Source organism: Rhinolophus sinicus, linkage group LG01 (assembly GCF_036562045.2).
Source record: "Rhinolophus sinicus isolate RSC01 linkage group LG01, ASM3656204v1, whole genome shotgun sequence".
Classification (NCBI taxonomy): domain Eukaryota; kingdom Metazoa; phylum Chordata; class Mammalia; order Chiroptera; family Rhinolophidae; genus Rhinolophus; species Rhinolophus sinicus.
Window position 1 is genome coordinate 72,134,269 of NC_133751.1, and position 27,886 is coordinate 72,162,154.

Genomic DNA, 27,886 nt, shown 5'->3' on the forward strand with positions numbered 1-27,886 from the left:
TCACTTTGAGTTTATGGAGATAGATAGATACATATTTTTTTTCCTACTCCTTGATCTAGAGTGTCTTTGTTCTTACCAAGGCAATGGTAATAAAATAGAAAATATGTTTTAGGAGTTCAGAATTACAGTAATGTATGTTTCTGAGCATTTTTGTTAGATGTAATTGGGGCACTGGGAGAAGCAATTTATTCAGTGCAAGTGATGACCTGGATAAGAGCGTTGTGTATATTAACCAGAAACTTTGATAATGGAGCCGTTGCATGGAAATTTTTCTTTTTAACTTCCCTTATAAAAGCAAAATTGCCAAGTATTAAAAGGTAAGGAATTTCTTCTTAGGTGTAGTTTTCTTATTTAGCAGCTGGATGCAACGTACTTTATGAATCTTTCTTAATAAGTATGTATCTCTGGAGTATATAGCCCTCTTAAATACTATTCTTGTGTAATTTAAAATGATAATCTGACTTGATTATGTTCTTTTTCTTTTTAGAAAATATCTGTATGTCACATCTGCTTTTAAAGGAGCATTTAAAAAAGAAGTGAAAAAGGCTGAAGAAGCAGTAAAGATTTGTATGTAATTACCTGTGTCCTACCTCATTATTGTTTATCCATACTGCAAAAATTAATTGTGCACTTACTCTGAGATATACACTGCTCTAGGCATTGTAGGAATGACCACAATTAATCAAACGTTGCTCCTACCTCTAAGGAACTTTATACCACAGTTTTTCCCCGTTTCTCGTTTTGTTTAATTATAATGTTATTTGTTATAAGTGTGATCCAAGTTCCAAGTACACACTTAGAACTAAATTGGTATATTTTAGAAACTCTTGTTATCACTCATGCTGCATTAGATCATTTTAGACATTAGTGTTGCGTCCACTTTAAGAAGGAATGTTCTACAGATTCACTCCTCCCACAGTAAGAGCAGAGCCATCCCTTCCCAGTGATCCAGGAGCAAGGAACAGATCTACATCCATATTTCACAGATTTTAGAAAGTTTTCGGTCAGCCATTCAGTCATGACTTTTTGATTTGTATGTATATATTTATGCTCTTTAAATTGTTATGCCTAAGATAAAATCATGTATGGCTGCCTAGACTTGGAATGTTTAAGAGCTATGGAAGGAATATAGGATTTCCTGAGATAATTATCTGCCATCCTTCTTCACTTGTCATTGATGTGTATGTATGTGTGTGTGTTTGTGTGCATACTGGGGGCGCCAAAAATGTATACAAATGGACACTTTGGTCAACGTTGCTCAAGAAGTAGTTTGTTGTAATCAGAAGTGCCTGGACGCTGATGGTAACCACTTTGAGCATTTCCTATAATTGCAGAAGTCAAACGAGACTTGCATTCATTTTTTATTATTGGTATATATTGAGTATTACAATTTTAATAGTTTTTTCCTTCTTAAAATATGTGTACATGTTTTGGCGTTCTCTGTCTCTCTCTCCCTCTCTCTCCCCCCCCCCATATATACATCACTTAAAATTACTTAAAATAATTTCACGGTATTATAGTTACCTTGCTTCTGCTTCTAGCTGAACTCAAGTTGAAAGAAGCACAAATTGAAGTAAACCAGCCTGACAGAACTTCCTTGTCTTCTGCCAAGGTATGATATACAGAGCAGTCTTCTTAGATGGCAAACAGTGTCATTTGCTTTTTCCTGTACAGTCATCTCTTATCATTTACTTCCTAAACTTGAAACTCAATCAAGCTCAGAAAATTAAGTTGATTTTAACACAGGTAAACAGAATAGTTGAGTGCAGAGAAAAAAGCAGAAACTCAGCAAGTGGGGGAAGGCTGAGACGAGAGCCAAGATGAACCAAACATGGGGTGAATTTGGGACAGTGGGGAAAAGAATCACAACTCATTTGTTTAAAATGAAAAGAAAAGAAATATGAGGAAAGAAGAAAGTAATGAAAAAACTAGCAGAAAAAAACTAGCTTATCAAGTCTCCTTGAAAATATCTTTTCAAACTATAGCTCCCTATGGACCTAAATAAATGGGGAGAGCAAGGAGAAGACTAATAAGCAATCCTTTTTTTCTGGTGCTGGGAATTATATGCTATAATTATGAATATTAATAACAATGCTTCTAGCTTACAAAGCTTTTTTCTTATGAGGTTTATGAACTCCACATAGTTCATAAACATTCTCTGTAATCCTTGCAATATGCCCATGAGTAAGACAGGCTATAAAGAACTATTATTATTAATTATAATGCATGGTGACTAAGAGAAAAAGAATATTGCTTCAGGATAGGTATTGTAAGTTTGCTAATTTTTACCAAAAATATGGTACAAAGCTTTCTTCTCTGATGAATCATTACACAACCTATTTGCTTGCATACAAAGGGACAGGCAGGTATTTGGAGAAAAAAAATGCTTCACTTCACTTTTCCTTCATCCTCTTCCGCAGACTCAATATATTAATCCTTCCTATAATTTGCCCTTAAACTTTCAAGAATCAGGGCTGTGTCTGATAAAGAGCTCTCATATCTAATGGTCATGAATAGGGGATGAAGAGTAGCCCGTGGTAATGCCTTAAAGCTACCCAGGGCTTTCCCCAAATTCTCCTAACTTTTTTCTTTTCACTTTTTTTTTTTTTTAAGTTAAAGGTAGACCAGTCTTGCTATCAATTTAAAGTTTAAGCTTTTAAAATTTTGTTTCTAAGTAATCCATTTCCTTGGCTTTATGTGTTTGAGGAACAAGAAAAACAGACTCCTCCTAAATGGGCTAGGACCTTGCTTTCTTCTTGCCTTACTTAGTTTTTACCTCTCACTACCTCTTTGCTCTGAGTTCTGAGTACAGTGACAGGAAGGCCAGGGACGTCTTTGACAAGCTGGCTTTGTTTCTCTGCTTCACACTGGTTTCTTTAATGCCATGCAGAATGACCTAGGCTTTTGACCTCTTAAATTCCTCTTGGCAGTTGAGTGGTTGAATTTGAAGTGAAATATTTACCAACCATTTATGATTTTCTTTTACTTTAAAGTCAGTGAAAATAATGTTCAGTCAGTGGTATACCCATCAAATGAGATGCCCATTTTTCACATATGGTAGATGGAGCACGTTAAAACACGTTCTTATGTGTGAAATAATAATGTATTATCTTTTTTTTTTTTCCCCTGACTTAAGGGGAGCATACTAGAGATAGGGTAGTGAATGAACTAATATACCAAATTAAAAGAGAAAACAGACAGGGGTGACTGGTGTTGAGGCACTCTGAAAGAGAGAAAGCCTATGGATGGGATTTCCTCTAAAGTAAAAGTTTGGGGAGTATTACTTAGAGGTATCTGTAACTTGATTAAAGGAAACATTTTCTTTTGGCTACTGACAAAATTTTTTATTACAATTCTTTTTACTGAAAGAAGCCCATGTAATCAATCATGCAATTCAGCATTTTCTGTTCTCACAGACAAAAGCCATAGTCTAGGTACATTGAATGATTTTCCCAAGCTTTCACGTAGTTTATGTGAAAACTATTGTGACATTACAGGGAGCAATGGCTCTTTGAAAGGCAGAGAGGACATTGGAATTTGTTGTGCAAGAAGAGAACTGTGGGCTAGGATTTAGTTTGTCTTCTTAGCTATTGGAACTTAATCATTTATCAAGTATTTATTGAGTTTCTACTGTGTTAGAATTGCATTTGGCAATGCGACCTATCACTATTACCCTTGTGAAACTTTTATATAATAGGGTAATAAATATCAGCTTAGCTTTCATTCATTTAATGGCATAATGTTCTCTCGTAACCACATGTACTTCTCCAGGATATATTGCAGAAAGCTTTGGAAGATGTGGAAGCAAAGCATAAGATTCTTAAAGAGAAACAGAGGTGAGACATAAGATTTTCTGTTTTTCTAGAATCCTCTACACTATATTAAAAACAAATTCTGATTTCTGAGTAGGCAGATTTGGTGGTTATTGTGACAATTTATCTGTCTCAGCCTGTGACATCTTACGTATGATATTAAGCATCATATGGTCAAAATTCCCCAACCAACGTAATCAATGCAAAATATTTATAAAGTATATATTTGCCTGTACACATCTGTTTACACAATGTTAAAACTTCTGAATATGGAGTGAAAAATGAGTTCAGTGTCTGAATGGATGAAGATGTGAACTGCCCAGAAGGTCAGCTGGCAACTTCATTTTCCCTGTCTCGCTGCCCTTTAAACTCTGGAGAGTTGATCTCAGTTTCTTCCCACTTCTAGTACTAATTAACATTTAAGATAGAAAATATGGCAGGGAAATTTGTCGCCTATATATAGTTAAAATAACAATAACAAGCTTGTATTACAACACCATTCTTTACATTTGTAAGGTTGACTTGCTGTCCAGCTCAGGTGTTAAAACAAGTTAAACTGAAAAGAATTGCTGTGCAAGTAAGATCAAACTGCAATAACTTTGAGAAACAATTTTTTAGGGAAGTATTAGTAGCATTATTTTTGTGAACCATGAAGTGTCATATATCCATCACTTTCCTCAAAACTTAAATTTGAAATGTTAAGTATGCATTTATCAGGTTAAATACTAAATAAATGTCATAGAATATTTCACTGAAAAGCAAAGGCCTCTTTTAAAGTTTTCAGAAAGAGAAAGCTGGCTGATGACTTATTTGAAGTCACAATGGTATGCATGAAATATAACCAACCTCTAGTTTGTTAATAATAATGCCGGTTGGCATGAACTTATTTTTATAGCAAAATGCTTTTTTTAAAAATAAAAATGAGAACAATCATTATGCCACTTAGTATCAGACAGTGATTATGTCAGAACTTCTAACACCCTCTTTTGAGGTTCCTTACATAAAATTATTTTTTGTTAAAAGAGTGGGCATCTAATTATTGAGTAGACAGTTTTGAGAAAAAGTTTGATTCGCATGTATTTAACTCTACATGTACATGCAGTAAAAATACATACATATTAACCCATATCAACAACTACCTCAGAAAGTCTGATGTACTCTATCTCATATCCACATAGAAGGACTGAGAGAATTTATCATTGTCCTTTAATGATAGATACATTCAATCCGTCAGTAAGTATCTTATATCAATTATCTAATAATAGCCCATGGTCATGATTTGAAAAGAAAGGCTGTTTTTTTGTGGAATAAAAGGAGAGACAAGATGGGTGGAGGGGAAGAATTATATTTGGTACTATTCTTGTTTGGAAAAAGAAAATAACATTTGCTAAGCACCTAATCTGTTCCAGGTTTATATTTAACCTGATTTCATTTAGTCCTCACAGCATCCCAAGTGGCTAGGTAGGTATGATGAGACAGAAAGTTGAGGTGACTCATTAATAGTCACAGTTATTACAAAGACAAGCTTGTATTTGAAGCCAGGTCCATCTTTCTGGTTCTTACATCCAGGTACTTTCCATGGCTCTCAGCAGCCTCTGGTTACTATCATATTCTGCTATATCTCAGTTTCTAGTTTACACTTTTAATAGAAAAATCACACAAAACATAATATAGCAGGACAGAGTCAGAAAATCAAGAGCTCATATCTGTTGCCCTTGTAGACTTGATTTATTAACTTTGATTTGGAAAAAGAGAGAAAGCTGAAAAATGTCTTTGGGCACATTCTGACCTATGTACAATATTTCGAGGCTCGAGATCATGCTGAAAGTTAGAAATCCAGTGTTAGAAATACCTGATTTTTTAAAAAATGCTGCAATGTACATATTCAACCAGTTAACATTTCACAACTATTTAGGCATTTTCTAGTTCCTGTAAATTTAAGTTGGCAAACTTGTTTTTGAATGTGTGTGTTTGGCTGGTATAGTTATTGGCCATCATGTTTAGCAGAATACTTGGCTGTTAAGGATAGCCAAGTGTACCACTAGGTTTTGTAAAATACCTGGAGATATATATATATATATATATATATATATATATATATATATATATATACACACACACACACACACACTTCCTTTGAAATTTACCTTCTGAGTTTAATTATTAACAGTTTTGTAAACTGTATATTTTTATTTAATAAAAACTTTTTAACTTTTCTAAATGTAATGACAGAGAATTAAAAAAAGCAAGGACACTCTCCCTATTCTTTGGAGTGAACATAGAAAACCGAAGCCAAGCTGGGATGTTCATTTACAGTAATAACCGCTTGATCAAAATGCATGAGAAAGTGGGCCCACAGTTGAAACTGAAGTCCTTGTAAGTATGTTTTTGTTTTCAGAGGCAGATTGAAGGAGACTGCAGTAAGATTCTGTCTACAGCGTTAGATGAGTGATTAATCGTAGTGGGAGCAGGTGTCATATCCTCTATTCACCCTCCCCATCAATGCACAGACCTTAGTCTAATTTATCATACTGGTAGAGTTGCATGCCTGCTCTAAGGAAAAAACTCACTCGTGGAAATTTTTTCAATGCATTTCCTGAGCAACTTGATGTTTTACCATTCCTTGCGCCCTTTATTTATATTAAGTTTTTAGTATTTTACCAATTTAAAAAGTATGCGAGCACAGTCAAGAAATTTTAGAAAAGATAGGACAGAAAAATCCATAGTCTTCTTGGAAAGCAACCCTATTAACAGTTTGTGCAGCCTCTTCATGTATGAGTTCTTGCCAGTTACCTGCATGAGTGTATGTTATTAACACTCTCCAGCCTATTTGGATCCCAGAGTAATACATTCTGGTGCTTTCCCAATGGTCTGGAACGCCACAAACTATTTTCATGAATTATGGAGAATCCTGAAAAGAGACCATAGAAAAGCACAGAGTCAGACAAGATAACCATGACCAGTAGAATGGCTCAGGGAACATTCTTCATCTTGCTTCCTCACTTTCAAGGAATTAACAATGCATTAATTTGTCCATTCAACAAGCACTTATATTGCAGTATTATGCATGCCAGGCCCTGTACTAAGCTCTGCAGACAAGATCGTGAACACCTATTACTATTTGCTAAGGAACTTATGGTTCAATGAAAGTGTATAAATACATATTTTTTATATTGCATGGAAGCAGAAAGAGTGACCTTTTAAAACTTAAATTAGTTTGCTCTTTTGATTAAAACCCCTGTGCATGTAGAATAGGACTGGGTAGCATGGTCTTCCAGTGAACTGCCTCTGTGAGGCTCTGTGACAACCCCCGCCCGTACCCACCCTCTCACTGCATTCCCTTCACACCAGCAGGTTTGAGTCCGGTTCCTCAGACATCCGAAGCTCAGTCCTGCCTTATGGCCTTGGCACTTACCATCTTCTGTTTTGAACCTTCTGTCTTCAAGATCTTACTGCTCTTCCTATCATGTCACTCAGCTCTAAAATCCCCTCCACTGGAAGGTTCTCCTGGACTGTCTAATAAAATTATCCCCTAACGTCATTCCCCCACCCCACAGCTATCACTCTTTACATATTACAGTACTTGCTTTATTTTATTCATACCAGTTATCACTATCGGAAATGATCTGTACATTTATCCATTTACAAGCATCATGCCTTGTTACCCTTCAATAGAAGAGGGACTTTATAAACAGCATCATTGTCTTTCTCTTCATACTGTATTCCTAGTTCCTGGAATAGGGCCAGGTGCTCAGCTTAAATGAGATGAATGAATGAATGAATGAATGAATGAATGACTATATGTTAGAGGCAGGCATCAGGTACAAAAAGACCATTTAGGAGGGGCAGTAAACTGAAGCACAGGAAGTCCAGTCAAGCTTCTTGGAAGAAATGATGCCCTAATTTAGACTCACAGAATGAATAGTGAAGGGAGGTCAAGGTGGGAGAGAAAGCGGTAAAAAACATGATAAGCAAGGGCCCCAAATTGGGAAGGCTTGATTTGTCTGCCATGCCAAGGGCATTTGGGAGACCACGAAGAGTTAAGAGTCGAGATGCTCTTTCCCAAAACAGATTATGTCATTAAGTAGAATATCCTAGCCATTCATACATCAGGAGCTGCTCAAACTGTGGGAAACAATCGGATTTACCCATCAGGCTGATAGGCAGATAGATACCTGCTACTCTTTTCAGTACTACAGCCCTTGTGTTCCCTCAGTAGAATTCACTGAGCACTTCATGGACCTCTGCAATGATGAGGAGAAATCCAACTTGACAGATGAAATGAGGGTGTAGAAAGTGATGCTCTGGCCAGTATCATTAACAGGATCATGTCTGTTTCTTGCAGTAAGGCATTGTTAGTGATGTTTAATGCTAAGAGGCCTCCTCTTAACACCCACCCTGACTCCACATGTAAGGTGATAGGTTTGGAAAAAGAGGCATTTTAGTTCAGTGATGATGTATTTTGTATTATGAGGCCAAACACACCTGGGATCGTCGTAGATTTATGTGCAAAATACAATTGTAAGGTAACTTGTTAAACTTTGGCATGGTTTAGACCAAGTGAAGGAATTTATTTCTGAAAATGTCAAGAGATCAGGGTATGTTTGCTTTTTTCTTTTCCCTTAGCTAAATTTCACAAAACTTACCTATGTATTTATTCCCCCAGACTTGGTGCAGGTGTCATTGGAATTGTTAATATACCCTTGGAGATCATGGAACCGTCTCACAATAAGCAGGAATTTCTCAATGTCCAAGAGTATAATCATCTGCTAAAAGTCATGGGACAGTACCTGGTCCAGTACTGTAAGGACACCGGGATCAGTGAGTATTCAATGGTCAGAGGAGGAGGTGCTTCTGGGGGATCAGCTTGTGTGATTTCTTTAAGCGTGAATTATTGCACTGCGTCAGGTAACTAGTAACCCAAAGTCCTGAAAGAGAGCTCCTGCATTAAAAACAGGAGGGAAATGAGAAGGGAGCCAGTCTCAGAATCTTTCCCATAATATTATGCGAAGAATAAATCAGCAGATTAAAAATCATAAGAGGAGGGCAGTTGGAGAGCACTTCGAAGTGGCAGCTGATCCTGGAGGGAGGGGGCAGACATGTCCCCAAATGGGCTGAGAAGCCCCAAAAGGCACCTAAGACTCCACTGTGTAGGAGCACGTCGCGCGCCTGGACCTGAGCAGCTCCTATGCTAGTCTTCTGTCATGCCAGAGAATAATCATTGTTGGCTCTGGATAGTTGCAGATATGTTAAGCTTTGCTTTGTGTATCTAACACATCTTGAATATGTTAATTCCAGAAAGATTTTGATTAGAAATCACTCAAATACATGTTTGGAAATTTTAAAAGCAAAACTTCAGTTATCTGGAAAGGTTGACTTATTCAGATCACCTCATTCTCCAGAGGAACGTGAGCAATGAGCTGGTATGCTGTGCATTAATTACACTTCCTGTAAGCTATACCGACATAGGGCTTCATTTATCAGAAGAAATAGACTACTGTGTATTTGTTCAGTGATTTGCATGAAGCATGTATAATTCATGCATATCAAAAATTATGTCTTTACCCTTGAGACAACTTAAAATCTTATGATTGCTCCACTTGAGGTTGTAATTTTAGAGTATTTTCTTTTCTTTCATACCCACTCTGCTTAGTCCTAAAATTTTCTTATACCAGTGAAACAGGAATGAGTGTAGGAACTCGGGGGAAAAAAAAAGTTGGAATGAAGTTAAGGGCACAGATTTCCTGCTGAAGCTGGATATGCATGTTGTGGTATAAAATCTAAGAGTGTGGTCTGGGGACCAGCGGCCGTAGCATCACCTGAGAGCTTGTTAGAAATGTGGAATCTTAGGTCCACCCCAGACCTACTGGACTGAAATATGCATATTAGCAAGATCTGCAAGTCATTTGTATGTACATTAAAGTTTGAGGAGCACTGCTCTACAGAATACATCCATGTAATTTTTGCTTAGCAGAGGCATGATTTGTCACATGTATGTTCTTCTCAAAGACATGTGTAAACGTAGGAATGACCACATACTAAACGTAGGAATGACCACATTATTTGGCAGGGTTTGCTGAAATCTATAGAAAGCATAAGAATATACAGAGAGAGCTGAAAATCAAGCTTCTGTTCCCTGGTCTTTAAATGCCAGCATGACATGGTATGAAAAGAAAATGTTAAGCATTTGAAAATTGTGGAACTTCCCCCATTCCCATCATATTTTCTCTATCGTCCTTTCCTTGTTTTCCTTACGCTTAGAAAAAGGAATTAAGTGTTCATAAGAGGTAGGCATTAAATTTAAAGATGACAGAAATGATCGCCATCCAGCTCATACTTAGGACAGTCATACTCAGTCGGGTGTGGGGGAAGCCCTCTCGAATCTCCTTTTCCTGGTGTGTGGGTTCCCTTCTAACAATTATACTCTCAATTGGAGGGTATCACTTGCCAGCTTTCACGCCTCTATGTAACTCCCTATCCCTATCTTATCTATCTAATTTTTTTCTAATCCTTCTCAATGGATATAATAAGATTCAAAATGAATGTCACATTTGTGTTTTAATGTTTACTGGTTAATAACATATTGCTTCTCTAACTCCATAATTGTCTATGGATTGATTTTGGCCTAGAGGATGCTGTCATAAAAGATGTTCTTCTAGAAGGAAGTCAGAGTGGAAAAAAGGTAGTGAGCATGTGCATGTGTTCACACTTCTCACAACTTCTTCCCAAAACTTCATTATCAAACTGAATCAAGTCATCAAGGTCAGAATTGGTAGTCTCAGGAGCTGTGCTGAGGCGATTGACTTTCAAGGTCTTTACCTATTAATACCCACAGAAATAACCAAAGTTATGTAATACTGGCCTACCGCTATGAAAGCCAGTATTACAGGGCACACAATTGTAATGAAAAGTAGGTCGGCTAGGTTTTTTGCCTTATAAATAAAAGATGCAATCTTTGTATTTGCTGTAAATCTGATCTGTTTCTTAGGAAAATTGGGCCCTTGTAAAAATTGAATCAGCAGAAAGGGAAATGGAGAGGTAATGACTTTGTGTCATTTATCAAATTTGAATTTTCTTTTGGCACCGCTGATGCTAAGAATCTCAGAAATATTTTCCTCGTCTGAGTCTGACCTTACCTTACTGTCTGTGTCTATGTTTTCTGAATCTTTGTGCATCCTTACAGTAAAATGGAGATATTAATCATCAGCCTTTTGGAGTAGGGAAAGAAGAGAAGGGAAAGATAGAAACATCAAATGAGATTTGGGTTTGAACAGAAGCAATTACATAGAAATTTACTACTGAACTTTTCAAAATGGATCAGAATATGGTTGATGTGCTAACATGAAACCTATGATGTAAAAAACATAACCTTTCCCAGCAGAACTCAAATCAGAGGGCCTCAGACTGGCAAGGAGGCTGAATACACTTAATCCAGTCACACTTTCCCCATGGTTTAACGCCCACCTCCCCTATCCCTGCCCAAAGCAGGTGGACTGCCATTTTAAGCCTGAGTAAGGGCCTCTTATGAAAGAAAAAAATGCTATTTCGTGAGGCAGTCAATAAATCTCTGCACAACTGTATTAGAAAATACATTTTTATATTAAAGTCAAATCAATTTCTCATGTGTTCTTTCATTCATTCACCTGTGCTAGATGCAGAGTATTATAGGACTAACAAATCCGACATGGTCCACCCTCTCGGGAATTTACAATCCAGCAGGGCTAATATGATTTGACAATCAGAAATAAGGTTGGTGCCCAACCGAGATGAATGAGTGCTGTGGAAGCCAGTGATCAGGAGCTCACAGTCTACAGGCCAGAGAAGGCCTCCCTGAAAAAGTGGTATTTCCTGAACAATGGGGAGGAATTAGCCAAGCCAACTGAATTCTTCCCCCTTGGGGCCATGAATGATTGGCCTAAAACCTTTACAAATGACAGCCCTCAGATATTTGAAGACAAGCTTTCTGTCTCTCTCCAACCTCGTGTTATCCTAACATTTTCAAGTACTATTGCTATTTTTCATTTGATATGGCATTAAATGTATTCACCATTTTAACATTAGAGTTTATAAAGTATGTCACCTAGAAACAAAAATTCCAGGTGAAATCCAAACAGCCTTGAATCATCATCTTTCTTCTTTTAAGCTGTAATTCTTTTGGTGCAGCCTAATATATGAACACTCAGTAAGTGCATTATTGACCCTCAGTGTCTCTATCATGATTGAAAAGTCTTAATAAAAATTTTAATGTGTGTTCTTGTTAAGCCATACCTCTCTTGTATTTTTCCAGTAAGTGTTTTTGGACCCTAGTGTAGAATCATGCATTTATTCCTATTAAATTTTATCACCTTAGTATGTCCATCCTTTCTGGTTGTCAGGACCTTTTTGAGACTCTAATGTTGACTTCTAACTAATGTGCTATTTTTCCAGAGATGTTAAGTTTGACCACCATTTTCTCTATGATTTCATTGAATTCCTGTTGCACGGGAGAGGGAAATCTAGCACTTGGCCCTCCACTGATGACCTCCACTGAGGTAGAAATGGGATACTGGCTGAGGACAATTGACCAAATACAAATTTTCTTAACTATGCTATCACCTAACTCATATCAATTTCTCAGTTGTGATATAATTTTGAATCTGTGAGATAATATTTGCTGATGAATAGTTCCTTTAAAAATAGATGAAGCTTTATGTCTTTGCTTGGGTTGCTATCATAAAATACCACAGCAGACTGGGTGGTTTATCAACAACATAAATTTATTTTTCACAGTTCTGGAGGCTGGAAGTCTAAGATCAGGGTGCCAACATGGTCGCATCCTAGTGAGAGCGACTTCCTTTTTACAGATGGCTGACATCTTGTGTCCTCTCATGGTGGAGAGTGAGCTAGCTCTGTAAGCCTCTTCTTATAAGGGCACTAATCCCATCCATGAGGGTTCTACCATCATGACTAATTACCTGCCAAAGGCTCAACCTCCAAGTACCATCACAATGAGAATTAGCTTTCAACATGAATTTAGGGGGAGACACCAAAATTCAGTCCATAACACTCTTGTCACTAGATATAGTTCTCTGTTTACAACAAAATTTTGTTTACCTTATGATGCACATGAGTATCTAAGATCTAAGAAAGGCACTATAAGAAAAATGCAATACAACATTTCTGCTAGGGGTATACATTGAGTGAGGAGGCTTATGTAAAATATTAAAAGGTGACACTATGAGACAAGTTTATATGAAGATAACAGGTTGAGATACAATTTATATCTCTTTTAAAATTCATTATGGATGTTATGTATTTATTCCAGTTTATTTTTAGAATACTGTATTTTCAATATTAAATTTTGTTTTATTTTTAATTTTTAAATCATGGTGTTATGGGGTGAATTGTGTCTTCCCTGAATTTATGTTTTAGTCCTAACCCCAGTACCTCAGAATATGACTGTTTGGAGAAAGGGCCTTTAAAGAGGTGATTATATTAAAATGAGGCCATTAAGGTGGGTCCTAATCAAATCTGACTTGTGTCTTTATAAGAAGAGGAAATTTGCATACATGAAGCCACACCAGAGATGGGTGTGCACGGAGAAAAGAACACTTTGAGGACATACCAAAAAAGGTGTCTACTGCAAGCCAATGAGAGCAACCTCAGAAAAAGCCAAACCTACCAACACCTTGATCTTGGACTTCCAGCCTTCAGAACTGTGAAAAGATAAATTTCTGTTGTTTAAGCCATTAAAAGTCTGTGGTATTTGTAATGCAGTCATAGCAAACTAATACATATATACGGGAAATTGCAAAATTAGACAGAATTAAGGAGAACATTATAATGAAACCCATGGAATCATCATCCAACCTCAGTAGTTATCAACTCTTGGGCATCTGGTTTCATCCAAATTCCTACCTATTCCCCCACAACTGGATTATGAAGGAAACTTCAAACACTGTATAATTGTTTCTGTATGTATTTTAGCTTACATATCTAAAAGAAAGAACTGTTTAAAAACGTAACCACAATATAAATATCACACCTAAAATTATTACTATTTCCTTAACATTTATAAAGTATCTAGTTTTTTACTTATATTTCCAATTATTTCCTGCCATAATATAATTTATCGCTCCTCTCCCCCCACCCCCATATTTCTCTTTCTCTTGTTTTTTCTTGCAATTTGTTTGTAGGAAAAACTGGGGTGTTTGTTTCGTAGTTTTCACAGCCTATATTTTGCTTTATGGGGTGTAATTTAACAGATTCTTCCATTTTGTTTCTTTTTCTGTAAATTGGTAGACTCCAGCAGCTTGACCAAATTCAGATGTGGGCTTTTTTTTTTCCTAACATGTTTCATAGGTAGTAGCATTTTCTTCCATGGGGAGGCATATATTGTTCGATTGACCCTCTTTTAATTACATTAAGAATTAATTATGCATGCTTTGGTGCCTTAGGAGTTCTCAAAGCTTATATTCTGTTTCTATCATATTTTCATCATTTATTTGCTTGAATACATCTATAAAGAAAAACTTACTTTCATCTACCATTTGGTTACCCATGTTGATAATTTTACTATCTGACAGAAACAATAATAGAATTCTATATTGCTAAACAAATTACATTTGATAAAAGCTTGATGTAAGAAGAATTAGAGATAAAAATAAAACATTAAAATGATGTAAACATTTTGCCTAAGTGATTTATATGGCATAAATTTGTATTCTGTTTAAAATTGTTACTTAATGCCAGCTCCCGGCAAATAGCAGAACAGTTCAGGAGTTCATTGGCTTGACTTCTATTTTAAAGAAGTTATTCTTAGATTTTATCCACTTACACTGCTTTTACCTGGTAATTGAAATTATCACCATTGACAACACTTATGCTTCCTTTTCTCTCTGACCGAACTTGTATTATCATCATGAAATTTTTTGCATCTACAATGAAGTTTTTGCTAAAATACCTGAGAGGATCTCACTCACTTAATACTGCAAATAAAATACTAACAAGCCTAGTGCTCTTCTTTTTCTGGGATGAAATATACTTTGCATTTTACAGTTTGATTTTCCACTGTCATACCAGAAATAAGACCTCAAAACTCTATTGGTCTGCTTCTTTACCTTAGTAAAGAAGATAAGTTGTGTTCCGTGACGCTGAATTTAAAACAATACAATCAAAATTAAATGTAAGTTGTATTAACAAAAAATGAGTCTTTGACTTTTAAGAATAATTCAGTCAGTGAGCGCTCTGTATATCTGAGTAAAGTAAGGAGAGTCCTAGTAGAAGGATAAATGTGCCAGGTATTGGGAGACATAGGTAATTGATGAGGCTATTGCCCATGATAACACAGAACTCTTTATGAATATGCTTTAGATTAGATTATTATGTCTAATTTAGATTTCCACATTTTATGGAATTAGAAAAACTGGAGTTTATCCAAAGGAAAAGATAAAGATCATGACTAAATAAAAATACAACCTAAAAAGAGAAAGTAAAAGTTATTGCTTCCTGAGGGAAGACCCAGAAGATACCTAACTTTCCTTAATTTTGCTTCTGAAGGTTTGTCATTATGAAGTCTCTAAACTTCTTCCTTCTAGTCTCCACTGCACAGAATAATGTGGTTCGTTCCAAATTGGGAGCCAGGAAGCCCTAAGGGACCTCAGAGTGTGGCTAGGAGTCATTGAATCCCTGTTACCAGTTATTGTTTAAAATGGCAGTATACGTCATACATATGAGTGCTACAGCTTTTCAAATATGTGTAGATGTAGTTGTGGGTAGTAAAATCATCCAAAAGTGTTATTAAATTCATAGTTTATTTTTGCCATCATATATTTTTTTCAGGCCAGGGGGTGGTGGTTCTGAAATTATTTTCCAGCTCAAAGAGGTCTTCATGGGAAACCACTGATATGGAACAAGAGAAAATGATGCTACATTGCCAGATGAAGTAATGAAGTTGATGCCTAGAGCAAGTTGGACCAACTCCACAGATTCCTGGAATTTTGCTGAGGAACCTGCTGTACTTACAGTAGAGTGGAGAAGGGAAGACATTCTGACTGCAGTTACTACCTACTTCTGCCATTGACTGTACCCGTAAAGTGAGATTGGCCCAACCCCACTCTGCCATACCCTGGAGCCAAGAGAAAGAATGGGGCTGTAAGCAGCTTCACCACCACCGAAGACAGCTTTTCTTTCTTTCCTTCAATTCAAGTAGAGTACTTTGGGAAGTGATTATTTAGGGCCTCTCTCATCCCACATGCACAAACTCTCTAACCCATCATGGCAGTTCTTTCTGATAAATGGCGATTGGCCTCATGATCTTCTCAAGAATGGCATCACTACCAACTGATGGGAGTTGGCATATTACTTGAAACCATTCCTAACCCAGAAATTCTGTTGAGAATATAGATGATAAATGATCACACCATTGATCAACTTAGGAAGGGTCTAATGTCTGGCTTATCTAAGAATGAGAGGGTAATGACAAACAGGACAATATTCGAGCGAGGTGGAGGTATGATTTACAGTCCTCTGAGCAAGAATATGTAATTTCTATCTCAGGAGAGCTTTAAAAATAAGAGTATAATCTCTTTAGATGCAGAACTACCTGAAGGCAGGAAACTGATTTTTTTTTTAACCATAGTTCTGTTTTTAAAAATTGTTTATTTCAAATACAGTTGACATTTAGTATTATTTTATATTACTTTCAGGTGTACAATATAGTGGTTAGACATTTATGTAATTTATGCAGTGATCCCCCCAGTTAGTCTAATACCCACTTGGCACTATATACATAGTAGTTACAGCATTATTGACTATATTCTCTATGCTGTATTTTACATCCCCATGACTATTTTGTAACTACCAGTTTGTATTTATTAATCCCATCACATTTTTCACCCAGCCGCTCAACCCCTCTCCTGTCTGGCAACCGTCAGTTTGTTCTGTGTATTTATGAGTCTGTTTTTATTCTGATTGTTTATTTTGTTATTTAGATTCCACATATAAGTGAGATCATATGGTATTTGTCTTAATTCTGACTTATTTCAGTTAGCATAATAGCCCCTAGGGCCATCCATGTTGTCACAAATGGTAAGATTTCATTCTTTTTATGACCAAGTAATATTCCATTGTGTGTGTGTGTGTGTGTGTGTGTGTGTGTGTGTATTACATACATCTTCTTTATCTAATCGTTTATTGATGGGCACTTGGATTGCTTCCACATCTTGGCTTAAATAGTGCTGCAATGAATACTGTATGGTCATTTAATCTATGACAAAGGAGACAAGCATATACAGTGGGATAAAGACAGTCTATTCAATAAATGGTGTTGGAAAAATGGATATCCATATTCAAAATAGTGAAATTGGACCCAGTATTATGCCACTGATAAAAATTAATTTGAAATGGGTTAAATACTTAAATATAAGACCCCAACCCATAAAACTCCTAGAAGAAAACACAGGCAGCAAACTTTCTGTCATCGTTCTTAGTGATATTTTTTTCTGGTCTATCTCCTTGGGCAAAGGAAACAACAGAAAAAAGAAACACATGGGACTACATCAAACTGAAAGGTTTTTGCATAGCAATGGAAACCACTAACAAAACGAAAAGACAGCCTACTGAATGGGAGAAGATATTTCCAAATGATACATCTAATAAGGTGTTAATATCCAAAATTTATAAAGAACTCATACAATTCAACACCAAATAAACAAACAATCCAATTAAAAACTGGGCAGAGGACCTGAACAGACATTTCTCCAAAGAGAACATACACTTGGCCAATAGATATATGAAAAGATTCTCAATGTCACTAATCAGCAGAGAAATGCAAATTAAAACCACAATGAGATACTGCCTCACACCTGACAGGATGCCTATCATCAATAAATCAACAAATAACAAGTGGAGAAAAGGAACCTGATTTAAATACCTTCTCTATCTTACCATTTTCCTGGTGCTTTGATTTCATAAACTGTTTTAGGCTTCCTCATTTTAATTGAACCTATCAGAGCTTTGCTTTAGTAGTTTATTACTGAATTGTATTGCTTCTCCTCTTGGCTAATTGATTCCCTGGATGTCATTGTGCATTCTATGAACAGATATGAAACTGATATCTAGGAGGATGTTACATTTCTCCAATTTTTCAGAGGCAAAATCTTTGTGAACTGATCTTTTAGTTTCTGGTTTTTGACAAATTTTTAGTAAGTTATTGCAATATTTTACTTTTTTTTTTCCCCGGTTTTAAGAGGCTACTGAAAAATTAATCAGATAAATTTAAACATTAGAAATCTTCTGAATTAAGTACTCTGTACATAGCTAGTAGCAAATTAACTTCTCAGTTTTTCTCAGGTACTTGTTCTAGAAATTAGGACTTTAATTTTGTGTACATTAATTCCTGATTATTACATTAATTTAACAAGCTAGTTGATTATTCAAACAAAAGTCTCAAGATACGTATTCTTTTGTAATTTTAAATATTATATGTGTGCTTGCAGCATTTTCTGTTTACAGAAATAAACAGAATTTTTAAATCAGAATACCTTGAGGATGTTAAAATAATATAATTTAGAATTGATAAAATTTGGATTATCTACATAGCTCTCTTCATAGTGGACAGAAATAATAGTTAAGATATATTTAAAAAATCAAGTGCTTTTTCAAGTTTTGAAATTTCACTTTTTTGCTCTTAATTGACTTCTGAATGAAAGGGCAATTTTTAAAACCCTTAAGACACATTAACAGAAACATCAGTTATTAAATCCATATATTAAATTTACTCATAGGTATATAATTGACTCTGTTAGTCAAAGCCAACCTTATATAATGAACTATTATTATTATTACTTTTACTATTTCTTGCCAGACTAGGATAGACAAGAATATTTTAGCTTTATTGGAGTATAATTGACAAAAATGTCACGTATACTTAAAATATACAGATACACACTGTGAAATGTCTACTACAATCAGATTAATCAACATATCCATCACCTCACATAGTTACCTTTTTTTGCGTGTGTGGGAAGATTAGACTGCTTACGATCTACTCTCTTAGCATATTTCAGGTATACAATACAGTATTATTAACTAGCCATCATGCCGTACATCGAAATTCCCAGAACTTATTCATCTTATAACTGAAAGTTTGTGCCTTCTGACAACCAGCCCATTTCCCCTTCTGTGTACCCCATAGTTGCTGGCAATCATTATTCTACTCTGTTTCTGTAAGGTAATTTTTTTTTTTTTTTTAGATTCCACATGTGATATACATACGGTATTTGTCATTGTCTGGCTTATTTCACTTAGCATAGTTCCCTCAGGTTCATCCATGTTCTCTCAATGATAGGATCTACAAATTTTTTTGTCTGAATACTATTCCAATGTGTGTGTGTGTTAGGGGGCGGTTTCTTTACTCATCCATCAATGGACGCCAGGTTGTTTCCGTATCTTATCTATTATAAATACTCCTGCAGTGAACGTGGGGGTGCAGATATCTTTTCAATATACTGATTTTATTTCTTTCAGATACATACCCAGAAGTGGGATTTCTGGATCATATAGTAGTTCCATTTTTAATTTTTTGATGAATCTACATACTATTTTCCATAATGGTTGTATCAATTTGCATTCCCACCCACAGCGTAGAAGTTTTCCCTTTATTCTGCATCCTTGCCAACACTTTTCTGTTTTTGATAATAACCATCCTTACAGGTGGGAGGTGATATCTCACTGTGGTTTTGATTTGCATTCCCCTGATGATTAATGGTGTTTAACACCTTCCCTGTACATGATGGCCGTTTATATATATTATTAGAAAACTGTCTATTCAGGTTCCTTGTCCATTTATTAATCAGATTATTATTATTATCATTTTTTTGCTGTTGAGTTGTATGAGTTCCTTGTATATTTTAAATATTAACCCCTTATCATATATATGGGTTCCAATACTTTCTCCATTCCTGTATGTTACCTTTTTGTTTTGTTGATTGTTTCTTTTGTTGTGCAGAAGCTTTTTAGTTTGATATAGTACCACTTTTTTTGGTTTTATTTTTCTTTTTAATGGTGTTTTTTGGTGTCATATCCAAAAATCATTTCCAGACTAATGTCAAGGCATGGTTTTCCTATGCTTTCTTCTAAGAGTTTTATGGTTTCAGGTCTTACATTTAAGTCTTTAACCCATTTCAAATTAATTTTTATGAGTGGCATAATAATAGGGCCCAATTTCATTCTTTTGAATATAGATATCCAATTTTCCCAACACAATTTACTGAAGAGGCTACCTTTTCCCATTGTGTGTTCAGCATCCTTGTCAAGGATTAGTTGACTGTATATGTGTGGGTTTATTTCTGGGCTTTCTATTCTGTTCCATTGGATTATGTGTCTGTTTTTATGCAAATACCATACTGTTTTGATTACTGTAGCTTTGTAATATAGTTTGAAATCAGGACGTGTGATGTGTCCAGCTTTGTTCTTTTTTTCCCAAGATACCTGTGGCTATTCAGTGTCTTTTGTGGTTACATACAAATTTTAGGATTGTTTTTTGTACGTCTCTGAAAAATGCCATAGGAATTTTCATGGGGATTGCATTGACTCTTTAGATTACTTTGAGTTGTATGGAAATTTAAAAAAATATTAATTCTTCCAATCCAAGAACACAGTATATCCTTCCATTTATTTGTGTCTTCTTCAATTTCTTTATCAGTGTCTCATAGTTTTCAATATAGAGGTTTTCACCTTCTTGGATAAATTTAATCCTAGGCATTCTATTCTATTTGATGCAATTGCTTTCTTAATTTCCTTTCAGATAGTTTGTTATTAGTATATAGAAATGCAACTGATTTTTGGATGATGATTTTGTATCTTGCAACTTTACTGAATGCTTCAATTAGGCTTTCCCTATATAACATGTCATCTGCAAGCAGAGAAAATTTTACTTTTTCCTTTCCAAAGCACTTTATTTATTTTTCATACTTAATTGTTCTGGCTAAGACTTTCAGTACTATGTTGATTAGAAATGTTGAGAATGGGCTTTCTTGTCTTGTTCCTGATCTTGAAGAAAAGCTTTTAAGTTTTCACTACAGAGTATGATGTGAGCTATGGGCTTGTCATATGTAGCCTTTATTATGTTGCAGTATGTTTCTTTTCTATGTAATTTGTTGAGAGTTATCATGAAAGGATTTTCAATTTGGTCAAATTTTCTTTCTGTACCTTTTGAGATGATCATATGATTTCTATTCTTCACTTTATTAATATGGTCTATCACATGTATTGATTTGTTTATGTTGAACCATCCTTGCATCCAGGGATAAATCCTGTTTAATCATGGTGTATGATTCTTTTATTATGCTGTTGAATTAAGTTTTTTTGTATTTTGTTGACAGTTTTTGTATCTATGTTCACCATATTTCTTTTCATGTAGTGTCCTTTTTGGTTTTGGTTTTAGTGTAATGCCAAGCTTGTGAAGTGAGTTTGGAAGTTTGCCCTCCTCTTCAATTTTTTTTGAAGAGTTTAGACAGATATCATTAATTTTTCTTTAAAAGTTTCATAGACTTCATCACTGAAACCACCAGCTCCTGGAATTTTCTTTGTTGGAAGATTTTAAATTGCTGAGCCAATCTCCGTACTAACTATAGGTTTTTCCAATTTTCCATTTCTTTATAATTCAGTCTTGGCAGTTTGTATGTTTCTGGGAATTTGCCCATTTCTTGGAGGTTAACAATTTGGGGGCATTTAATTGTTCATAGTAGTCTGTTATGATTTTTTGCATTACAGTGGTATCAGTTGTAATGGCTCCTCTTTCATTTCTGATTTTATTTATGTAGTCTTCAGTCTTCTCTTTTTAGTTAACCTAATTAAGCATTTGTCAATTTTCTTTATCTTTTCACAAAGCAGCTCTTAGTTTCATTGTTCTTTTCTGTTATTTTTCTAGTCTAATCTCTGTTTCATTTATTTCTGTTTTGATCTTAATTTCTTTCTTCTGCTAACTTTGGGTTAGTTTGTTCTTCTTATTCTAGTTCCTTGTAATATAAATTAGGTTGCTTATTTGAGATCTTTCTTGTTTCTTTATGAGGTGTTTATCACTGTAGACTTCCTTCTTAAACTGCTTTTCTTACATCCAGTAAGTTTTGGTATGCTGTTTCCATTTTTATTTATCTGAATATATTTTTTAATTTTTCTTTTGATTTCTTCTTTGATCCATTGATTGTTCAGGAGTATGTTGTGTAATTTCCATATATTTGTGAATTTTCCAAATTTCCTCCTGTCACTGATTTCTAGTTTTATACATTATGGGCAGAAAAGATACTTGATATTCATTATGACTTATTTTGTGACCAATCCTGTGATCTATCCTGGAAAATATCCCATGCTTATTTGAGAAGAATGTGTATTCCACTGTTATTGGATGAAATATTGTGTTTATGTCTGTTCGGTCCATTTCATTTAAAAATGGTTCAAGTCCCTTATGTCCTTTTGATTTTCTCACTGGATGATTTTTAAAAGTGGGATAATGAAGTCCCCTACTATTATTGCATTGCAGTATATTTCTGCGTTTAGATTTGTTAACATTTGCATAACATATGTAAATGCTCTGATGTTGGGTACGTATATAGTAACAGTTGCTGTATCCTCAAGACTATTATAGAATAGTCTTGTCTCTTGTTACCATTCTTGGCTTCAAGTGTATTTTGTCTGATATAAGTATAGCTGTTGGTTTCTATTTGCATGGAATATCTTTCTACATCCCTTTACTTTAAGTTTAAATGTGTCCTTAAAACTGAAGTGAATCTCTGGTAGACAACATATAGTTGGGTCTTGTTTTCAACCACTTTATGTCTTTTTATTGGAGAATTTAATCCATTTACATTTGAAGTAATTTTTGATAGGTAAGGATTTAACTATCACCATTTTATTAATTGTTTTCTGGTTGCTTTGTAGTTCCTTTGTTTCTTCCTCTTTTGCTGCTCTTCCTTTGTAATATAATCATTTTCTATAGCCTTATGCTTTAAATTCTTTATCTTTTGTGTAACAATGGTAAGTTTGCTTTGTGGTTACCATGAGGCTTACATAAAACATCTTATAGTTATAACAGTCTATTTTAAGCTTATAACAACTTAACTTTGCATATAAAACTCTACTTTTTTATTCTCTTCCCCCACATACATATTTTATATTTTCTGGTTATAGTTTACGTATTTTTATATGTGTATCCATTAATAAATTATTGTAGTTATACTTATTTTTAATACTTTTGTCTTTTAAACTTATTTATACACCACCATTACAGTATTAGAGTAGTCTGAATTTGATTTTATACTTATCTTTACCAGTGAGTTTTATGTTTTCATCTTTTCAAGTTACTAATCAGTGTCCTTTCACTTCAGTTTGAAGAACTCCCTTTAGCATTTCTTGAAAGGCAGGTCTAGTGGTAATGAACTCCCTCAGCTTTTGTTTGGGAAATTCTTTTATTTTTTCTTCTCTCTCTCTCAGTCTCAGTTACCAACAAAATAATGGGAAACGAGAAAGTTCAAGGATAATGCAGAGATATGTTTGGGAAATTTTTTATCTCTCCTTCATTTCTGAAGGACAACTTTGCCTAGTTTAATATTCTTGGTTGGCATTTTTTCCTTTCAGCCCTTTGATTCTATCATTCCATCTCTTCTGACCTGCAAGTTCCTGCTAAAAAATCTGCTGATAGCCTGATGGGGTTCCCTTTATGGGAGGAATGTTTTTTTCAAGGTAGCTGTGTAAGTCTCTATGGACTGAGTAATACATAAAAGAAAATAGAAACTGATGTAATATGTTTTCTCCTACTGCCTTCCCTTGGCCAACTTGTTTATCTGCTTGCTGAAGCATCTACCTAGTTTTCAGAATTCACTCCGTGGAAATTTGTTTTAATAACACCATATGCACAACCGTAGGTTGTGGATGTTGGACTAACTTTGAGCTGAAAAGAAAAAGTCAAAGTTCAATTGACAGTTAGGAAAAGCCATTTCTGATCTCCAGAATAAAAAACCTGATTGATTTCTTTGCTCTGATATTAGCCTTGAATCGTATAATATCTTCTGTTAGCCCTGGTCATTAGAAGTTTGGGTTAGTAAATATTCTAATTTCTGCCTTTGATAGCCATTAAACCTTTAGCATTATTTAGTCCTGTAAGTAAATTTTAAGCTCTGTGTGTCAACTACTGAAAACGAGATTCCAAATATCACCACTGTCTTCCAGGATTTCACTACCCAAAGGGGAAAACAGGCCCAAAGTTAACTAAAATGTAATGTGTAAATAGTGTAAAAGTGGTGTGATCACAGAGCAGGTATCACTCCACCATGAGGAGTGTGTGCTTACATTTCTAACATCCTAGTAGTTTTACCATTCTTAAAATGTTTGTGTTGGTTTTCACTGTTGATACTCTTAGAAGTTACCTGCGTTGTGTTAACTGTGTTTAGCTAATGTTTTCAGGAAGAGACATTTTTCACCTTCATTTTATCCCAAACAACACATCAATCAGGTATTTTGTTAAGAGTAGCAGCAACAATTTTTAAGGGCTTTTTATGCACAGGATGCTAAATTGTGTGTTGAAGGCATGCAAAGTTATAAAGCACAGGTCCTCCTTGGAAAGGTACAGTCTTCTGGGGGAAGTAATATTTAGAGAGAAGACAAATACAATGAAGAAGGAACTTAAATTTTCTTCAGGGTGCTATAGTTTTTAATGTGCATTCACATTTATTTTTTATGATAAACCTGTTAGGTAGATTATTGGAAACACTCATTTTATAAATAAGGAAATTTAGTGGCTTCCAACAATTACACAGCTATTGTGTGGCAGAGACAGCACTTGAAACCACCTGACTTTAATCTGTAGTGTCTCTTCTTTTGACTTAATAAGAACTGAATAGTTCATGTGGAAATCAGAGAATTAGTCTTCATGAGACCTGTCCAGACACCAAAAGTATATCAGGATTTGGTGTGCAGCGAAGAAATGGAGTCTGGGCTGGAGCAAGACCAAATGCTGACCTAAGAGCAAAAATACAAAAGTATGAGTTGAGAAAAACCCAAGAAGTAGAATCCAAAGGGAATCTGAGTCGAGAGCTGTTAGGGTTTTTGTGAAGATACAAAGTGGGAGACCTGGGAATTTGTGGGGGCCGCTCTCAGCCTAGCCTAACTATGAAGTCCCTGTTGAAGGCTGAGTCCCTTCCTTGCTGGTCTTCAAGGCACATAGCATTCAGAACCTAAATTTTAACAGGAATAATAAGGTGTAGGGATGTTTATTTGTATTTAGCATGGATTACACAGTCATATGTTAAGGTTGATGTATGGCTGGTCCTATTTCATATATTTTATTTCCAATGATTATATTTAGAACCTCACTCTTTGAACTTTGTATGTTGATGAACTGTTCTATATCTGGTACATTTCAAGTGCTCAGTAGCTACATGTGGCTAGTGGTTACCATGTGGGACAGAATGGTAAACGTGAATTCTTTAAAAAAAATATTTTAAAGCTATACAGGCACATGTAAAAATAATCAGTGTTTAGAAAGTAAAAAATGAAAATAGAAGTATTTTCCCCTGCCTTTTTCTCAGCCACAATCCCTTTCTCCAGTGGTATCCACTATTAACACGTTCTTTTGTATCTTTTAAGGAAAAAGTGTGTCCATCAAAAGTTCACATGTCTATGCTTTTTATAAATAACAGAAATTGATTATACTAAGTATGCTGTTTTCCATCTTTTATTATTATTATTATTATTATTATTATTATTATTAAATTAAAACGGTCTTGGATACCTTGATGCAGCAATACATTTAGCTCTAACTACGTATGTTAAAGGTTGCTTAGTGTTCCCTTGTTTGGAAATGGAATTTATTCATTCTGTTTTCTAGGTTTTTATGTTGTTTTCTGTTTTTTTGTTTTGCTTGTTTGCTATTCAAATAGTGCTATAATATATATGGCTATTATTTGATATGTTTGTGGAGAAGATTCCTAGCAGTATAATTGCTGCATCAAAGGCTAAGAACACAGCCTCTTAAAGAGGACTCCTAAACGGTCGTTCTTGATAAGTGCTATTTCTAAGTAAGGAGGGAATAGAGAATCTGGCACGAGGGTAAGGCATAAACAATAAAGATGGGTAGGAAGGGAACCATAGATAAAATAAAAGTAAAGTAACTCTGTGAGACACGATGATAAATATTTGTATCAATAATCTTAAGGGTCGCCTTTAATCAGTACTGTCCCTCCAAGGAGTATTTAAGAAAAAGGTTTTAACTGTTAACATATTTTATTGCAACAATAAAAGTACGAGTATGTATGCATATATACATACATATATATATATACACACTCGTGTGTATATGTAAAACTGTTTAGTTTTTTAATAAAGATACTGCATATTTATTGTATATAGTTAGGAAAATGTAAGAAAGTATAAAGCAGAAAACAAATTTCACCCATACTCAGAGAAAAACCGACATTAATATTTTTACCTCTTATTTCTGTATATGTATTAGTTTTTACATAGTTGAGACAATATTGTATGTACATTTGTTTATATCCAAACTTTCTTTTCCTTATCATCTTGATCTTGTTGATGTTTTCTTTTATTAGTCTTTGCAATAAAAGTATTGTTTCCCTTTTTTTTCTTAGGTAATAGAAATCTAACATTGTTTTGGAATGAATTTGGACACCAAAATAGCGAGGACTTGGAGAAGTCTTTAGAATCTATTCAATATCAAAGAAGACAAGCCATGGCCATTCCATTTATGATTCAGTGTGGTGAGTGTTGAATTTCATTCTAATTAGCAATAATTTAGTGAGTTCCTACATATGCAAGTCATTGTGTTAATAAATGGGCCATGAGAGAAAGTTTAAAACTAGATTCCCCTTAAAACCACTTGTTCTAGAGATAATTGGTAATGTCTCCAGTCTAAGTTCTATAAATACAGGAAAACCAGCTTAGCTACAAGGTAAGTTATGGCAATACATTGCTTAGTTCTAATTTACTTTTCATTTCAGGGGCCAAATATGTAATGAGTTGGCCCAAGTTTTTATTAATATTTGTGATGTTTGTCTACATGTTGACTGTTCACCAAACTAAGAGAAGCTATACAAACCTTTGCTTGTGTTTCTTTGTGGGTTCATCCAAGTTTACAATGATTGAGAACTGAGGTAAGATTTCAATAAGAAGAAAGAATGTTTTGTGTTGATTAATTTTAAAAAATTAATAGTAACCTACATTTACGTGAAGAATTCTGTACAGGTGAAAAGTAAGGGTGACCAAATGTAAATTTAATGAGCGGGCCAGTTAAGAAAGCTATATATATACTTTTAATGTGTAACTTTTGTATGCTGAATGGTACATGTTTTCCTTTTTTTTTTTTTTTTTTTTGCTTTTGTGGGAATTAGTAAGGTGTCATTAGTTGTCTCTTAACTTTTGAAAGAATTTTTTGCAGCAGAAGCAGCTGGGATGTTTGTGATAATGGATAAAAAAGATATCCTTCATTATAGTTATATTGGTTTTAATTTCAGACATTCATTATTGAATTTACTCCTGTTTTATCACACTTTTGGCGAAGGCGCCTGAACAATAAATGCATCCTACACAGTTTACTCTCCTAAAACCAATGAACTGATATTATTTGTGGACTAAAGGAAGGAACCCTTAGAAATATGTCAGGCCACACTCTGAACCTCTTTTTCCCCCCCTAGCTTTCTTCTTTCTGTTTTAGTTATTGTGCCAACATTGTGGATGATAATGCAATTCTGCACAGTGTGAACTAGATAAAATATACAAGTAAACTGCAAAAAAAAAAAAAAAACCCCAAAAACCCCAAAACAAAAAAGGTGGGCGTGAGGGAGACAAAGGTAGTGGGTACGACTTGGTTCTTGCTTTCAAGGAGGTCAGGGTCTAGGAGAGAGGTTTAGATAAGCATGAAAATAATTGTAATAGAGAAGACAGTCCAGTAAATGATGTAAAGGAGGCACAGAGTTCTTTGAGAGTTCAAAGGGGATGAGGAGGAAGTTGGGGCAAGGCTTCATGATAGAGATAGCCTTACCATGATCTTTACAATAGAATTTTGATAGGCAGAGATATAGTAG

At 34.9% G+C, this 27,886-nt stretch overlaps 1 protein-coding gene across 1 annotated transcript in view; it reads left to right on the forward strand.

Annotated features, from left to right (window-relative positions):
* MORC1 (MORC family CW-type zinc finger 1) overlaps positions 1–27,886 on the forward strand; it is a 114,619-nt gene that overhangs the window by 18,086 nt on the left and 68,647 nt on the right. Inside the window, exons 3-8 of the mRNA XM_074338653.1 lie at positions 488–567; positions 1,542–1,612; positions 3,772–3,836; positions 6,045–6,188; positions 8,479–8,633; positions 26,435–26,563. Of these exons, the coding sequence (XP_074194754.1) occupies positions 488–567; positions 1,542–1,612; positions 3,772–3,836; positions 6,045–6,188; positions 8,479–8,633; positions 26,435–26,563 (644 nt within the window). The remainder of the gene's footprint in view (positions 1–487; positions 568–1,541; positions 1,613–3,771; positions 3,837–6,044; positions 6,189–8,478; positions 8,634–26,434; positions 26,564–27,886) is intronic.